General features: G+C 46.4%; 1 protein-coding gene across 1 annotated transcript in view; it reads right to left on the reverse strand.

Moving 5' to 3' along the window:
* The window catches only part of LOC124039397 (netrin receptor UNC5B-b-like), a 258195-nt gene that overhangs the window by 58860 nt on the left and 180275 nt on the right, over window positions 1–19060 (reverse strand). Inside the window, exons 2-3 of the mRNA XM_046355361.1 lie at window positions 13135–13359; window positions 4003–4146 (exon numbers count right to left, since the gene is read on the reverse strand). Of these exons, the coding sequence (XP_046211317.1) occupies window positions 4003–4146; window positions 13135–13359 (369 nt within the window). The remainder of the gene's footprint in view (window positions 1–4002; window positions 4147–13134; window positions 13360–19060) is intronic.

Below are 19060 nucleotides of genomic sequence, written 5' to 3' on the forward strand. Positions count from 1 at the left end.
TACATCTACTACCCATACATCTACTACATCTACTACCCATACATCTACTACATCTACTACATCTACAACATCTACAACATCTACTACCCATACAGCTACTACATCTACTACATATACTACATCTACTACATCTACTACCCATACATCTACTACATCTACTACATCTACGACATCTACTACCCATACATCTACTACATCTACTACATCTACTACCCATACATCTACTACATCTACTACATCTACTACCCATACATCTACTACATCTACTACCCATACATCTACTACATCTACTACCCATACATCTACTACATCTACTACCCATACATCTACTACATCTACTACATCTACAACATCTACAACATCTACTACCCATACATCTACTACATCTACTACATCTACTACCCATACATCTACTACATCTACTACATCTACTACCCATACATCTACTACATCTACTACCCATACATCTACTACCCATACATCTACTACATCTACTACCCATACATCTACTACATCTACTACCCATACATCTACTACCCATACATCTACTACATAAACTACCCATACATCTACTACATCCACTACATCTACTACCCATACATCTACTACATCTACTACCCATACATCTACTACATCTACTACCCATACATCTACTACCCATACATCTACTACATCTACTACCCATACATCTACTACATCTACTACATCTACTACCCATACATCTACTACATCTACTACCCATACATCTACTACATCTACTACCCATACATCTACTACATCTACTACATCTACTACCCATACATCTACTACCCATACATTTACCCGAGATGGCATAGCAGTTCAGACGTCTTTTGTCCTCGTCTTGTCGTGTCCTGTATATATATATATATATATATATATTTACAACTTTTTTCACATACATTTTATTTTTATTTTCCATCAACTCATCTTCAAAACACTCTCCTGCAACCCGCCTCACCAATTTATATTTATAAATAAGTATTATTTACCTCAAATCTGCAATCCTCCAAGAAGCTAGCCAGAAGCTAGCCAGAAACTCCAAGAAGCTAGCCAGAAACTAACCAGAAGCTAGCCAGGAGCTAGCTAGAAGCTAAACAGAAGCTAATTCAGAAGCTTTTTAGCTTCTTTACTGGCAAATTGTTAGTATTCAGCTAACCACGGTTTGTGTTCATCAGCTATCCTTTAGCTCGGAAATCTATCGCCAGTTTTGTACGGCTCAGCGCGGCTCGGAACGGAACATACCGGACCAATTTTTCTCTCCATGTCCTTGGATTTCAACTGCTCCCTGGACATTCATTCCCGGATCTCACAGCTAGCTAGCTGCTATCCGTGTGTCTATCTGCTCTCGTCGATTCCGGAGCAAACATCAATTACTCCGGAGCTAGCCAGCTCCGTCAATCACTCCTGAGCTCCGTCAATCACTCCTGGGCTGCAGTCACCTATCCGGACCCGTTTTACTGCCTACGCGGAGCCCCACCGGGCCTCTGGCAGTCTCTATGGGGGTGCCACAGGGTTCAATTCTTGGACCGACTTTCTTCTCTGTATACATCAATGAGGTCGCTCTTGCTGCTGGTGAGTCCCTGATCCACCTCTACACAGACGACACCATTCTGTATACTTCCGGCCCTTCTTTGGACACTGTGCTAACAACCCTCCAGGCAAGCTTCAATGCCATACAACTCTCCTTCCGTGGCCTCCAATTGCTCTTAAATACAAGTAAAACTAAATGCATGCTCTTCAACCGATCGCTACCTGCACCTACCCGCCTGTCCAACATCACTACTCTGCACGGCTCTGACTTAGAATACGTGGACAACTACAAATACTTAGGTGTCTGGTTAGACTGTAAACTCTCCTTCCAGACCCATATCAAACATCTCCAATCCAAAGTTAAATCTAGAATTGGCTTCCTATTTCGCAACAAAGCATCCTTCACTCATGCTGCCAAAAATACCCTTGTAAAACTGACCATCCTACCAATCCTCGACTTTGGCGATGTCATTTACAAAATAGCCTCCAACACTCTACTCAACAAATTGGATGCAGTCTATCACAGTGCAATCCGTTTTGTCACCAAAGCCCCATATACTACCCACCATTGCGACCTGTACGCTCTCGTTGGCTGGCCCTCGCTTCATACTCGTCGCCAAACCCACTGGCTCCATGTCATCTACAAGACCCTGCTAGGTAAAGTCCCCCCTTATCTCAGCTCGCTGGTCACCATAGCATCTCCCACCTGTAGCACACGCTCCAGCAGGTATATCTCTCTAGTCACCCCCAAAACCAATTCTTTCTTTGGCCGCCTCTCCTTCCAGTTCTCTGCTGCCAATGACTGGAACGAACTACAAAAATCTCTGAAACTGGAAACACTTATCTCCCTCACTAGCTTTAAGCACCAACTGTCAGAGCATCTTACAGATTACTGCACCTGTACATAGTCCACCTATAATTTAGCCCAAACAACTACCTCTTTCCCAACTGTATTTTATTTATTTATTTATTTTGCTCCTTTGCACCCCATTATTTTTATTTCTACTTTGCACATTCTTCCATTGCAAAACTACCATTCCAGTGTTTTACTTGCTATATTGTATTTACTTTGCCACCATGGCCTTTTTTGCCTTTACCTCCCTTCTCACCTAATTTGCTCACATTGTATATAGACTTGTTTATACTGTATTATTGACTGTATGTTTGTTTTACTCCATGTGTAACTCTGTGTCGTTGTATCTGTCGAACTGCTTTGCTTTATCTTGGCCAGGTCGCAATTGTAAATGAGAACTTGTTCTCAACTTGCCTACCTGGTTAAATAAAGGTGAAAAAAAAATTAAAATCTACTACATCTACTACATCTACTACCCATACATCTACTACATCTACTACCCATACATCTACTACATCTACTACCCATACATCTACTACTTATACTACCCATACATCTACTACTTATACTACCCATACATCTACTACACATCTACTACCCATACATCTACTACATCTACTACCCATACATCTACTACATCTACTACCCATACATCTACTACATCTACTACCCATACATCTACTACTTATACTACCCATACATCTACTACATCTACTACCCATACATCTACTACACATCTACTACCCATACATCTACTACCCATACATCTACTACATCTACTACCCATACATCTACTACACATCTACTACCCATACATCCACTACCCATACACCTACTACATCTAATACATCTACTACCCATACATCTACTACATCTACTACATCTACTACCCATACATCTACTACATCTACTACCCATACATCTACTACATCTACTACCCATACATCTACTACCCATACATCTATTACATCTAGTACCCATACATCTACTACATCTACTACATCTACTACCCATACATCTACTACATCTACTACATCTACTACCCATACATCTACTACATCTACTACCCATACATCTACTACATCTACTACATCTACTACCCATACATCTACTACATCTACTACATCTACTACCCATACATCTACTACATCTACTACATCTACTACCCATACATCTACTACATCTACTACCCATACATCTACAACATCAACTACATCTATCTCAAATCGGATTGAAGCATGGTGGGTGGAATAAAACATAATTGGGACGTGGCTATAAACTCTAGAAAACATCATTTCACACACACAATCCCCCCCCACACACATACCCCCACACACAGACCCCCCCACACACACACATACCCCCCACACACAGATCCCCCCACACACACACAGATCCCCCCACACACAGCTTCCCACCAACACACACACATACCCCTTCACACACAGATCCCCCTCCACACACACAGAGATCCCCCCACACACAGCTTCCCACCAACACACACAGATCCCCCCCCACACACACACAGACCCCCTCCCCACACACACAGATCCTCCCCACACACACAGATCCCCCCCAGACTCTCTCTCTGTACCTACATGCGATGTGGACGTAAGCACGGCTACTCTTGGTGGTGCCTGCAGAGCTCCAGGCCACACACTGACACCAGTAGTCTTCCAGACCAAACAGTTCCTCCACCTGGGTCCTCGATACAGAGATATCCACCTCCCTCACCACCAGGCCTGGGAGAGAGAGGGGAGAGAGGGGAGGGGAGAGAGAGGGGAGAAGAGAGGGGAGAGACCGGAGAGGAGCGAGGGGGAGAGGGGGATAGGGGAGGGGTGAGAGAGGAGAGGAGAGAGGAGAGGGAGAGAGAGGAGAGGGGAGAGAGGGAGAGAGGGGAGAGAGGGGGATAGGGGAGAGAGGGGGGGATAGGGGAGAGAGGGGGGGATAGGGGAGAGAGACTGAGATCATTATATGTTAATGAATGTTTACAGTAGCGATGCGCGGGTTGACTCATAATGCTGGTTTAGTAGTCCCCATGGTGATATCAGAGGGTGTGGGCTGGTTTAGTAGTCCCCATGGTGATATCCACGGTGTGGGCTGGTTTAGTAGTCCCCATGGTGATATCCACGGTGTGGGCTGGTTTAGTAGTCCCCATGGTGATATCCACGGTGTGGGCTGGTTTAGTAGTCCCCATGGTGATATCAGAGGGGTGGGCTGGTTTAGTAGTCCCCATGGTGATATCCACGGTGTGGGCTGGTTTAGTAGTCTCCATGGTGATATCCACGGTGTGGGCTGGTTTAGTAGTCCCCATGGTGATATCCACGGTGTGGGCTGGTTTAGTAGTCCCCATGGTGATATCCACGGTGTGGGCTGGTTTAGTAGTCCCTATGGTGATATCCACGGTGTGGGCTGGTTTAGTAGTCCCCATGGTGATATCAGAGGGTGGGCTGGTTTAGTAGTCCCCATGGTGATATCACGGTGTGGGCTGGTTTAGTAGTCTCCCATGGTGATATCCACGGTGTGGGCTGGTTTAGTAGTCCCCATGGTGATATCCACGGTGTGGGCTGGTTTAGTAGTCCCCATGGTGATATCCATGGTGTGGGCTGGTTTAGTAGTCCCCATGGTGATATCAGAGGGGTGGGCTGGTTTAGTAGTCCCTATGGTGATATCCACGGTGTGGGCTGGTTTAGTAGTCCCCATGGTGATATCAGAGGGGTGGGCTGGTTTAGTAGTCCCATGGTGATATCCACGGTGTGGGCTGGTTTAGTAGTCCCTATGGTGATATCAGAGGGTGGGCTGGTTTAGTAGTCCCTATGGTGATATCAGAGGGTGTGGGCTGGTTTAGTAGTCCCCATGGTGATATCAGAGGGGTGGGCTGGTTTAGTAGTCCCCATGGTGATATCCATGGTGTGGGCTGGTTTAGTAGTCCCTATGGTGATATCAGAGGGGTGGGCTGGTTTAGTAGTCCCCATGGTGATATCCACGGTGTGGGCTGGTTTAGTAGTCTCCATGGTGATATCCACGGTGTGGGCTGGTTTAGTAGTCCCCATGGTGATATCCACGGTGTGGGCTGGTTTAGTAGTCCCCATGGTGATATCCACGGTGTGGGCTGGTTTAGTAGTCCCTATGGTGATATCCACGGTGTGGGCTGGTTTAGTAGTCCCCATGGTGATATCAGAGGGGTGGGCTGGTTTAGTAGTCCCCATGGTGATATCCATGGTGTGGGCTGGTTTAGTAGTCCCCATGGTGATATCAGAGGGGTGGGCTGGTTTAGTAGTCCCTATGGTGATATCCACGGTGTGGGCTGGTTTAGTAGTCCCCATGGTGATATCAGAGGGGTGGGCTGGTTTAGTAGTCCCTATGGTGATATCCACGGTGTGGGCTGGTTTAGTAGTCCCCATGGTGATATCAGAGGGGTGGGCTGGTTTAGTAGTCCCTATGGTGATATCCACGGTGTGGGCTGGTTTAGTAGTCCCCATGGTGATATCAGAGGGGTGGGCTGGTTTAGTAGTCCCCATGGTGATATCCATGGTGTGGGCTGGTTTAGTAGTCCCCATGGTGATATCCATGGTGTGGGCTGGTTTAGTAGTCCCCATGGTGATATCAGAGGGGTGGGCTGGTTTAGTAGTCCCCATGGTGATATCAGAGGGGTGGGCTGGTTTAGTAGTCCCTATGGTGATATCCACGGTGTGGGCTGGTTTAGTAGTCCCCATGGTGATATCCACGGTGTGGGCTGGTTTAGTAGTCCCCATGTTGATATCCACGGTGTGGGCTGGTTTAGTAGTCCCCATGGTGATATCAGAGGGGTGGGCTGGTTTAGTAGTCCCCATGGTGATATCCACGGTGTGGGCTGGTTTAGTAGTCCCCATGGTGATATCCACGGTGTGGGCTGGTTTAGTAGTCCCCATGGTGATATCCACGGTGTGGGCTGGTTTAGTAGTCCCCATGGTGATATCCACGGTGTGGGCTGGTTTAGTAGTCCCCATGGTGATATCCACGGTGTGGGCTGGTTTAGTAGTCCCCATGGTGATATCCACGGTGTGGGCTGGTTTAGTAGTCCCCATGGTGATATCAGAGGGGTGGGCTGGTTTAGTAGTCTCCATGGTGATATCCACGGTGTGGGCTGGTTTAGTAGTCTCCATGGTGATATCCACGGTGTGGGCTGGTTTAGTAGTCCCCATGGTGATATCAGAGGGGTGGGCTGGTTTAGTAGTCTCCATGGTGATATCAGAGGGGTGGGCTGGTTTAGTAGTCCCCATGGTGATATCCACGGTGTGGGCTGGTTTAGTAGTCTCCATGGTGATATCAGAGGGGTGGGCTGGTTTAGTAGTCTCCATGTCATGTTTGTCATTTATTATCATGTCTTGTCCCTGTGCTCCCCATTCTGTTCGTTTCCCTCTGCTGGTCTTATTGGGTTCTTTCCCTCTTTCTATCCCTCTCTCTCCCCCTCCCCCTCTCACTCTCTCGCTCTCTCTTCTCTCTATCGTTCCGTTCCTGCTCCCAGCTGTTCCTATTCCCCTAATCATCATTTAGTCTTCCCACACCTGTTCCCGATCCTTTCCCCTGATTAGAGTCCCTATTTATTCCTTTGTGTTCCGTTCCTGTCCCGTCGGTTCCTTGTTTAGTATTCACCGTGCTGTGATTGTGTTTCGCCCTGTCCTGTCGTGTTTTTTGCCTTCATCAGATGCTGCGTGTGAGCAGGTGTCTCTGTCAACTACGGCCTGCGCCTACCCGAAGCGACCTGCAGTCTGTGGCCGCTTCTCTTGTTATTCCCCTCTACAGACTAGAGGATTTCTGTTATTCCCTGTTTGGACTTGAATAAACTCTGTTTCTGTTAAGTCGCTTTTGGGTCCTCTATCACCAGCATGACAGAAGGAACCGACCAAGGAATGGACCCAGCGACTTCAGACGCTTGTTACACTGCCGTCAAGATCCAAGGAGCCATGCTCGGCAGACACGAGCAGGAATTGTCTGCTGCTCGCCATGCCGTGGAGAACCTGGCCGCTCAGGTTTCCGACCTCTCTGGACAGTTCCAGAGTCTACGTCTCGTGCCACCTGTTACTTCCTGGCCTGCCGAGCCTCCAGAACCTAGGGTTAATAACCCACCTTGCTACTCCGGGCAGCCCACTGAGTGCCGCTCCTTTCTCACGCAGTGTGAGATTGTGTTCTCTCTCCAACCCAACACATACTCTAGAGAGAGAGCTCGGGTTGCTTACGTCATTTCACTCCTTACTGGCCGGGCTCGAGAATGGGGCACAGCTATCTGGGAGGCAAGGGCTGATTGCTCTAACAAGTTCCAGAACTTTAAAGAGGAGATGATTCGGGTTTTTGACCGTTCAGTTTTGGTAGGGAGGCTTCTAGGGCCCTGGCTTCCTTATGCCAAGGTGAACGGTCCATAACGGATTATTCTATTGAGTTTCGCACTCTTGCTGCCTCTAGTGAGTGGAACGAGCCGGCGCTGCTCGCTCGTTTTCTGGAGGGACTCCACGCAGTGGTTAAGGATGAGATTCTCTCCCGGGAGGTTCCTTCAGATGTGGACTCTTTGATTGCTCTCGCCATCCGCATAGAACGACGGGTAGATCTTCGTCACCGGGCTCGTGGAGGAGAGCTCGCATCAACGGTGTTTCCCTGCTCCGCATCACAACCATCTCCCTCCTCTGGCTTTGAGACTGAGCCCATGCAGCTGGGAGGGATTCGCATCTCGACTAAGGAGAGGGAACGGAGGATCACCAACCGCCTGTGCCTCTATTGCGGAGTTGCTGGACATTTTGTTAATTCATGTCCAGTAAGAGGCCAGAGCCCATCAGTAAGCGGAGGGCTACTGGTGAGCGCTACTACTCAGGTCTCTTCATCTAGATCTTGTACTACTATGTCGGTCCATCTACGCTGGACCGGTTCGGGTGCTACATGCAGTGCCTTGATTGACTCTGGGGCTGAGGGTTGTTTCATGGAAGAAGCATGGGTTCGGAAACATAACATTCCTTTCAGACCGTTAGACAAGCCTACGCCCATGTTTGCCTTAGATGGTAGTCATCTTCCCAGTATCAAATTTGAGACACTACCTTTAACTCTCACAGTATCTGGTAACCACAGTGAGACTATTTCTTTTTGATTTTCCGTTCACCGTTTACACCTGTTGTTTTGGGTCATCCCTGGCTAGTATGTCATAATCCTTCTATTAATTGGTCTAGTAATTCTATCCTATCCTGGAACGTTTCTTGTCATGTGAAGTGTTTAATGTCTGCCATCCCTCCCGTTTCTTCTGTCCCTACTTCTCAGGAGGAACCTGGCGATTTGACAGGAGTGCCGGAGGAATATCATGATCTGCGCACGGTCTTCAGTCGGTCCCGAGCCAACTCCCTTCCTCCTCACCGGTCGTATGATTGTAGTATTGATCTCCTTCCGGGGACCACTCCTCCTCGAGGTAGACTATACTCTCTGTCGGCTCCCGAACGTAAGGCTCTCGAGGATTATTTGTCTGTGTCTCTTGACGCCGGTACCATAGTGCCTTCTTCTTCTCCGGCCGGGCGGGGTTCTTTTTTGTTAAGAAGAAGGACGGTACTCTGCGCCCCTGCGTGGATTATCGAGGGCTGAATGACATAACGGTTAAGAATCGTTATCCGCTTCCCCTTATGTCATCAGCCTTCGAGATTCTGCAGGGAGCCAGGTGCTTTACTAAGTTGGACCTTCGTAACGCTTACCATCTCGTGCGCATCAGAGAGGGGGACGAGTGGAAAACGGCGTTTAACACTCCGTTAGGGCATTTTGAGTACCGGGTTCTGCCGTTCGGTCTCGCCAATGCGCCAGCTGTTTTTCAGGCATTAGTTAATGATGTTCTGAGAGACATGCTGAACATCTTTGTTTTTGTCTATCTTGACGATATCCTGATTTTTTTCTCCGTCACTCGAGATTCATGTTCAGCACGTTCGACGTGTTCTACAGCGCCTTTTAGAGAATTGTCTCTACGTAAAGGCTGAGAAGTGCTCTTTTCATGTCTCCTCCGTTACTTTTCTCGGTTCCGTTATTTCCGCTGAAGGCATTCAGATGGATTCCGCTAAGGTCCAAGCTGTCAGTGATTGGCCCGTTCCAAGGTCACGTGTCGAGTTGCAGCGCTTTTTAGGTTTCGCTAATTTCTATCGGCGTTTCATTCGTAATTTCGGTCAAGTTGCTGCTCCTCTCACAGCTCTTACTTCTGTCAAGACGTGTTTTAAGTGGTCCGGTTCCGCCCAGGGAGCTTTTGATCTTCTAAAAGAACGTTTTACGTCCGCTCCTATCCTCGTTACTCCTGACGTCACTAGACAATTCATTGTCGAGGTTGACGCTTCAGAGGTAGGCGTGGGAGCCATTCTATCCCAGCGCTTCCAGTCTGACGATAAGGTTCATCCTTGCGCTTATTTTTCTCATCGCCTGTCGCCATCTGAGCGCAACTATGATGTGGGTAACCGTGAACTGCTCGCCATCCGCTTAGCCCTAGGCGAATGGCGACAGTGGTTGGAGGGGGCGACCGTTCCTTTTGTCGTTTGGACAGACCATAAGAACCTTGAGTACATCCGTTCTGCCAAACGACTTAATGCCCGTCAAGCTCGTTGGGCGTTGTTTTTCGCTCGTTTCGAGTTTGTGATTTCTTACCGTCCGGGTAGCAAGAACACCAAGCCTGATGCCTTATCCCGTCTGTTTAGTTCTTCTGTGGCTTCTACTGATCCCGAGGGATTCTTCCTTATGGGCGTGTTGTCGGGTTAACAGTCTGGGGAATTGAAAGACAGGTTAAGCAAGCACTCACGCACACTGCGTCGCCGCGCGCTTGTCCTAGTAACCTCCTTTTCGTTCCTGTTTCCACTCGTCTGGCTGTTCTTCAGTGGGCTCACTCTGCCAAGTTAGCTGGTCATCCCGGTGTTCGAGGCACTCTTGCGTCTATTCGCCAGCGCTTTTGGTGGCCGACTCAGGAGCGTGACACGCGCCGTTTCGTGGCTGCTTGTTCGGACTGCGCGCAGACTAAGTCGGGTAACTCTCCTCCTGCCGGTCGTCTCAGACCGCTCCCATTCCTTCTCGACCATGGTCTCACATCGCCTTAGGCTTCACTACCGGTCTGCCTTTGTCTGCGGGGAGGACTGTGAGAGCCGCCAATAAACGCAGGATTAAGAGTCCAAGGTATTGTTGCGGCCAGAGAGTGTGGCTTTCCACTCGCAACCTTCCTCTTACGACAGCTTCTCGTAAGTTGACTCCAGCGGTTCATTGGTCCGTTCCGTGTCTCCCAGGTCGTCAATCCTGTCACTGTGCGACTGCTTCTTCCGCGACATCTTCGTCGCGTCCATCCTGTCTTCCATGTCTCCTGTGTTAAGCCCTTTCTTCGCACCCCCGTTCGTCTTCCCTCCCCCTCCCGTCCTTGTCGAGAGCGCACCTATTTACAAGGTACATAAGATCATGGACATGCGTTCTCGGGGCGGGGTCACCAATACTTAGTGGATTGGGAGGGTTACGGTCCTGAGGAGAGGAGTTGGGTTCCGTCTCGGGACGTGCTGGACCGTTCACTCATCGATGATTTCCTCCGTTGCCGCCAGGATTCCTCCTCGAGTGCGCCAGGAGGCGCTCGGTGAGTGGGGGGGTACTGTCATGTTTGTCATTTATTATCATGTCTTGTCCCTGTGCTCCCCATTCTGTTCGTTTCCCTCTGCTGGTCTTATTGGGTTCTTTCCCTCTTTCTATCCCTCTCTCTCCCCCTCCCCCTCTCACTCTCTCGCTCTCTCTTCTCTCTATCGTTCCGTTCCTGCTCCCAGCTGTTCCTATTCCCCTAATCATCATTTAGTCTTCCCACACCTGTTCCCGATCCTTTCCCCTGATTAGAGTCCCTATTTATTCCTTTGTGTTCCGTTCCTGTCCCGTCGGTTCCTTGTTTAGTATTCACCGTGCTGTGATTGTGTTTCGCCCTGTCCTGTCGTGTTTTTGCCTTCATCAGATGCTGCGTGAGCAGGTGTCTCTGTCAACTACGATGCGCCTACCCGGCGACCTGCAGTCTGTGGCCGCTTCTCTTGTTATTCCCCTCTACAGACTAGAGGATTTCTGTTATTCCCTGTTTGGACTTGAATAAACTCTGTTTCTGTTAAGTCGCTTTTGGGTCCTCTATCACCAGCATGACACTCCATGGTGATATCCACGGTGTGGGCTGGTTTAGTAGTCTCCATGGTGATATCCACGGTGTGGGCTGGTTTAGTAGTCCCCATGGTGATATCAGAGGGGTGGGCTGGTTTAGTAGTCCCCATGGTGATATCCGAGGGGTGGGCTGGTTTAGTAGTCTCCATGGTGATATCCACGGTGTGGGCTGGTTTGGGGTAATTCATTATTGTGTGGATAAAGTTTGGGTGGGTCGCGGGTTAAATAAAGACTAAACAATAACTTAAAAATCATTAAATATATCATTCTTGTTCAATTTCTATCTATTGCTTAGATGGAGGTGTTTCATTCATTATTTTAGGCTGTCTGGCATAAGTGTGTAACAATAAGCTTCAGGACCTAGCTGTATGAGCGCCAAATCGCTAACACGCCAAATCGCCAACTGTTTTTTGGGAACAGGCAGAAAAAGTTAACGTCGATCCAATGGAGGCAAAACAAAAGGACAATGTCAGAGTTATTAAGCGGTATAATAGGACGATAGCAGTGCCGCTATGTGATGTGTGATGATTGTGAGGAACTATAAAACATTGGATCGTCACAAGACAGGGACAAGACAGGGACTTCAAATAGGCCTATGGCAAGTTAAGGGAACTGTAGCTTACTGTTCAGATGTGTTAAATGGACATCTGGAGAATCTTCAGAGAATGCACAGTTAGGGACCGTCTGTAAACGTGCTTTCTTTATCAACATCATAAAAGCTGATAGTATTTCTACCACAGTTAGGGACCGTCTGTAAACGTGCTTTCTTTATCAACATCATAAAAGCTGATAGTATTTCTACCACAGTTAGGGACCGTCTGTAAAGGTATAATCTTTATCAGCATCATAAAAGCTAATAGTATTTCTACCACAGTTAGGGACCGTCTGTAAAGGTGCCATGCATTCAAGCTGAACTGAAATCTTATCTGAAACATGTTGGGTCGTTTTCACAGGTTTCTATTTCCTTACAACCGTGACAAACTGATGTTATTTTCACAGAAAATCATTCCCGTTTATTTTTTTGTTATTGCATTTTCTCCCCGGTTCCTAAATGTCTTTGCTCAGGGAAAGATCCAGAGATGACAGAGAACTCTTTACTAATGTCAACGAGATTGTTACATTATTCTGGTTTCATATAATGACCGAAGAGACACTGCATATTCTAACACCCAATCAAAATGTCAGAAATTAGAACCAGAAACCTCTAAATCCGGCTAAATCACCACCTGTCAAAAAAAAAGAAGAAGATTCCCCCATCTCTAACAGGCCCTCAGCTTTTCACATATAGTCGGGAGGTTGTGGGTCATTAGCGATTGCAGGGAGGTGAGAAAACAGCTGACCAGCGTACCACTAGTGTACAGGGTTTCTTTGTGTAACGTCTATTAGTGGACGGTTGTGGAAAGTTAAGAGTGAGTGTAGTGTATGTGTATGAGAATGTGTATTTGTGTCAATGCTCGCGCTCATGAGATTGCGTGTGTGTGTGTGTGTGTGTGTGTGTGTGTGTGAATTCTTGCGCTCGTGAATGTTTGAGACTATGGGATTGTGTGATTGCATTGTGTGCTCCAGTACTATTCCTGTACCTGTGATCTGGTCGAGGCTCTCTTTGGTCACATGATCGTTCTGGTTGACCCACTCTCCATTACATTTGAAGTATATCTGCGTAGCGGGGGCGGCCCTACAGCGCAGCTGCACCGGACGGTTCTTCACGACGAACCCGTCCTCGGGTTCCAGCTGGAACTCTGGGAGAGGTTCTGCCGGGGCGGAGGGGAAGGAGTCTGATACCACCTCGCTGTAGTCACTGGTCTCTAAGGAGAGAAAGAGAGACAAACAGAAAGAGAGAGAGACAGAGAAAGAGATAGATAGAATGAGAGAGAGAAACAGAGAAAGAGAGAGATAGAATGAGAGAGAGAAACCGAGAAAGAGAGAGAAAACCCATTAGAAAATACATTTGCCTAAATGATATAAATTACTCCTTTCTATACAGAAAAATATAAACTCAGAAAAAAACTAAACGCCCTCTCACTGTCAACTGCGTTTATTTTCAGCAAACTTAACATGTGTAAATATTTGTATGAATATAAGATTCAACAACTGAGACATAAACTGAACAAGTTCCACAGACATGTGACTAACAGAAATGGAATAATGTGTCCCTGAACAAAGGGGGGGTCAAAATCAAAAGTAACAGTCAGTATCTGGTTTGGCCACCAGCTGCATTAAGTACTGCAGTGCATCTCCTCCTCATGGACTGCACCAGATTTGCCAGTTATTGCTGTGAGATGTTACCCCACTCTTCCAAGGCACCTGCAAATTCCCAGAAATTTCTGGTGGGAATGGCCCTAGCCCTCACCCTCCGATCCAACAGGTCCCAGACGTGCTCAATGGGATTGAGATCTGGGCTCTTTGCTGACCATGACAGAACACTGACATTCCTGTCTTGCAGGAAATCACGCACAGTACAAGCAGTATGGCTGGTGGCATTGTCATACTGGAGGGTCATGTCAGGATGAGCCTGCAGGAAGGGTACCACATGAGGGAGGAGGATGTCTTCCTGTAACGCACAGCGTTGAGATTGGCTGTAATGACAACAAGCTCAGTCTGATAATGCTGTGACACACCATCCCAGACCATGACGGACCCTCCACCTCCAAATCGATCCCGCTCCAGAGTACAGGCCTCGGTGTAACGCTCATTCCTTCGACCATAAATACGAATCCGATCAACCCCTGGTGAGACAAAACCGAGACTTGTCCTGTTTCCCAGGACAATAAAGCCCTTTGAAATTGAATTGAATTGAGAGAGCGATGATAGAGAGAGAATTATGGTTAGGAACAGAAGACACAGTCAGTAAGATAGAGGGAGAGTTAGAGAGAGAGAACTATGGTTAGGAACAGAAGACACAGTCAGTAAGATAGAGGGAGAGTTAGAGAGAGAACTATGGTTAGGAACAGAAGACACAGTCAGTAAGATAGAGGGAGAGTTAGAGAGAGAGAACTATGGTTAGGAACAGAAGACACAGTCAGTAAGATAGAGGGAGAGTTAGAGAGAGAACTATGGTTAGGAACAGAAGACACAGTCAGTAAGATAGAGGGAGAGTTAGAGAGAGAGAACTATGGTTAGGAACAGAAGACACAGTCAGTAAGATAGAGGGAGAGTTAGAGAGAGAGAACTATGGTTAGGAACAGAAGACACAGTCAGTAAGATAGAGGGAGAGTTAGAGAGAGAGAACTATGGTTAGGAACAGAAGACACAGTCAGTAAGATAGAGGGAGAGTTAGAGAGAGAGAACTATGGTTAGGAACAGAAGACACAGTCAGTAAGATAGAGGGAGAGTTAGAGAGAGAACTATGGTTAGGAACAGAAGACACAGTCAGTAAGATAGAGGGAGAGTTAGAGAGAGAACTATGGTTAGGAACAGAAGACACAGTCAGTAAGATAGAGGGAGAGTTAGAGAGGAACAGAAGACACAGTCTATGGTTAGGAACAGAAGACACAGTCAGTAAGATAGAGGGAGAGTTAGAGAGAGAACAGAAGACACAGTCAGTAAGATAGAGGGAGAGTTAGAGAGAGAGAACTATGGTTAGGAACAGAAGACACAGTCAGTAAGATAGAGGGAGAGTTAGAGAACTATGGTTAGGAACAGAAGACACAGTCAGTAAGATAGAGGGAGAAGATAGGTTAGGAACAGAGAGTTAAGATAGAGGGAGAGTTACTATGGTTAGGAACAGAAGACACAGTCAGTAAGATAGAGGGAGAGTTAGAGAGAGAGAACTATGGTTAGGAACAGAAGACACAGTCAGTAAGATAGAGGGAGAGTTAGAGAGAGAGAACTATGGTTAGGAACAGAAGACACAGTCAGTAAGATAGAGGGAGAGTTAGAGAGAGAACTATGGTTAGGAACAGAAGACACAGTCAGTAAGATAGAGGGAGAGTTAGAGAGAGAGAACTATGGTTAGGAACAGAAGACACAGTCAGTAAGATAGAGGAACAGAGAGTTAGATAGAGGGAGAGTTAGAACTATGGTTAGGAACAGAAGACACAGTCAGTAAGATAGAGGGAGAGTTAGAGAGAGAACTATGGTTAGGAACAGAAGACACAGTCAGTAAGATAGAGGGAGAGTTAGAGGAGGAGAGAGAGAACTAGAGGAACAGAAGACACAGTCAGTAAGATAGAGGGAGAGTTAGAGAAGAACTATGGTTAGGAACAGAAGACACAGTCAGTAAGATAGAGGGAGAGTTAGAGAGAGAACAGAAGACACTATGGTTAGGAACAGAAGACACAGTCAGTAAGATAGAGGGAGAGTTAGAGAGATGGTTAGGAACAGAAGACACAGTCTATGGTTAGGAACAGAAGACACAGTCAGTAAGATAGAGGGAGAGTTAGAGAGGTTAGGAACAGAAGACACAGTCAGTAAGATGGTTAGGAACAGGTTAGGAAGAAGACACAGTCAGTAAGATAGAGGGAGAGTTAGAGAGACTATGGTTAGGAACAGAAGACACAGTCAGTAAGATAGAGGGAGAGTTAGAGAGAGAGAACTATGGTTAGGAACAGAAGACACAGTCAGTAAGATAGAGGGAGAGTTAGAGAGAACTATGGTTAGGAACAGAAGACACAGTCATAAGATAGTTAGGAACAGAAGAAGACACAGTCAGTAAGATAGAGGGAGAGTTAGAGAACTATGGTTAGGAACAGAAGACACAGTCAGTAAGATAGAGGGAGAGTTAGAGAGAGAACTATGGTTAGGAACAGAAGACACAGTCAGTAAGATAGAGGGAGAGTTAGAGAGAGAGAACTATGGTTAGGAACAGAAGACACAGTCAGTAAGATAGAGGGAGAGTTAGAGAGAGAGAACTATGGTTAGGAACAGAAGACACAGTCAGTAAGATAGAGGGAGAGTTAGAGAGAGAGAGGTTAGGAACAGAAGACACAGTCATAAGGTTAGGAACAGAAACAGACACAGTCAGTAAGATAGAGGGAGAGTTAGAGAGAGAGAACTATGGTTAGGAACAGAAGACACAGTCAGTAAGATAGAGGGAGAGTTAGAGAGAGAGAACTATGGTTAGGAACAGAAGACACAGTCAGTAAGATAGAGGGAGAGTTAGAGAGAGAGAACTATGGTTAGGAACAGAAGACACAGTCAGTAAGATAGAGGGAGAGTTAGAGAGAGAGAACTATGGTTAGGAACAGAAGACACAGTCAGTAAGATAGAGGGAGAGTTAGAGAACTATGGTTAGGAACAGAAGACACAGTCAGTAAGATAGAGGGAGAGTTAGAGAGAGAGAGAACTATGGTTAGGAACAGAAGACACAGTCAGTAAGATAGAGGGAGAGTTAGAGAGAGAGAACTATGGTTAGGAACAGAAGACACAGTCAGTAAGATAGAGGGAGAGTTAGAGAGAGAGAACTATGGTTAGGAACAGAAGACACAGTCAGTAAGATAGAGGGAGAGTTAGAAGACACAGAGTAAGATAGAGGGAGAGTTAGAGAAGAACTATGGTTAGGAACAGAAGACACAGTCAGTAAGATAGAGGGAGAGTTAGAGAGAACTATGGTTAGGAACAGAAGACACAGTCAGTAAGATAGAGGGAGAGTTAGAGAGAGAACTATGGTTAGGAACAGAAGACACAGTCAGTAAGATAGAGGAGAGTTAGAGAGGTTAGGAACAGAAGACACAGTCAGTAAGATAGAGGGAGAGTTAGAGAGAGAACTATGGTTAGGAACAGAAGACACAGTCAGTAAGATAGAGGGAGAGTTAGAGAGAGAACTATGGTTAGGAACAGAAGACACAGTCAGTAAGATAGAGGGAGAGTTAGAGAACTATGGTTAGGAACAGAAGACACAGTAGTAAGATAGTTAGAGAGAACTATGGTTAAACAGAAGACACAGTCAGTAAGATAGATAGGGAGAGTTAGAGAGAGAACTATGGTTAGGAACAGAAGACACAGTCAGTAAGATAGAGGGAGAGTTAGAGAGAGGAACAGAACTATGGTTAGGAACAGAAGACACAGTCAGTAAGATAGAGGGAGAGTAAGATAGGTTAGGAACAGAGAGTCAGTAAGATAGAGAGAGTTAGAACTATGGTTAGGAACAGAAGACACAGTCAGTAAGATAGAGGGAGAGTTAGAGAGGTTAGGAACAGAAGACACAGTCAGTAAGATAGAGGGAGAGTTAGAGAGAGAACTATGGTTAGGAACAGAAGACACAGTCAGTAAGATAGAGGGAGAGTTAGAGAAGAACTATGGTTAGGAACAGAAGACACAGTCAGTAAGATAGAGGGAGAGTTAGAGAGAGAACTATGGTTAGGAACAGAAGACACAGTCAGTAAGATAGAGGGAGAGTTAGAGAGAGAACTATGGTTAGGAACAGAAGACACAGTCAGTAAGATAGAGGGAGAGTTAGGAACTATGGTTAAACAGAAGACACAGTCAGTAAGATAGAGGGAGAGTTAGAGAGAACTATGGTTAGGAACAGAAGACACAGTCAGTAAGATAGAGGGAGAGTTAGAGAGAGAACTATGGTTAGGAACAGAAGACACAGTCAGATAAGATAGAGGGTTAGAGTTAAGATAGAGAGAGAACTATGGTTAGGAACAGAAGACACAGTCAGTAAGATAGAGGGAGAGTTAGAGAGAGAGACTATGGTTAGGAACAGAAGACACAGTCAGTAAGATAGAGGGAGAGTTAGAGAGAGAGAACTATGGTTAGGAACAGAAGACACAGTCAGTAAGATAGAGGGAGAGTTAGAGAGAGAACTATGGTTAGGAACAGAAGACACAGTCAGTAAGATAGAGGGAGAGTTAGAGAGAGAACTATGGTTAGGAACAGAAGACACAGTCAGTAAGATAGAGGGAGAGTTAGAGAGAGAGGTTAGGAACAGAAGACACAGTCAGTAAGATAGTTAGGAACAGAAACAGAAGACACAGTCAGTAAGATAGAGGGAGAGTTAGAGAGAGAACTATGGTTAGGAACAGGAACAGAAAGACACAGTCAGTAAGATAGAGGGAGAGTTAGAGAGAGAACTATGGTTAGGAACAGAAGACACAGTCAGTAAGATAGAGGGAGAGTTATGGTTAGGAACAGAAGACACAGAGTTAGAGAGAGAGAACTATGGTTAGGAACAGAAGACACAGTCAGTAAGATAGAGGGAGAGTTAGAGAGGTTAGGAGAAGAACTATGGTTAGGAACAGAAGACACAGTCAGTAAGATAGAGGGAGAGTTAGAGAGAGAGAACTATGGTTAGGAACAGAAGACACAGTCAGTAAGATAGAGGGAGAGTTAGATAGAGGGAGAACTATGGTTAGGAACAGAAGACACAGTCAGTAAGATAGAGGGAGAGTTAGAGAGGTTAGGAACAGAAGACACAGTATGGTTAGGAACTATGGTTAAACAGAAGACACAGTCAGTAAGATAGAGGGAGAGTTAGAGAGAGAGAACTATGGTTAGGAACAGAAGACACAGTCAGTAAGATAGAGGGAGAGTTAGAGAACTATGGTTAGGAACAGAAGACAC

The sequence above is a fragment of the Oncorhynchus gorbuscha genome, linkage group LG07 (genome assembly GCF_021184085.1).
Source record: "Oncorhynchus gorbuscha isolate QuinsamMale2020 ecotype Even-year linkage group LG07, OgorEven_v1.0, whole genome shotgun sequence".
NCBI classification, from domain to species: Eukaryota; Metazoa; Chordata; class Actinopteri; order Salmoniformes; family Salmonidae; genus Oncorhynchus; species Oncorhynchus gorbuscha.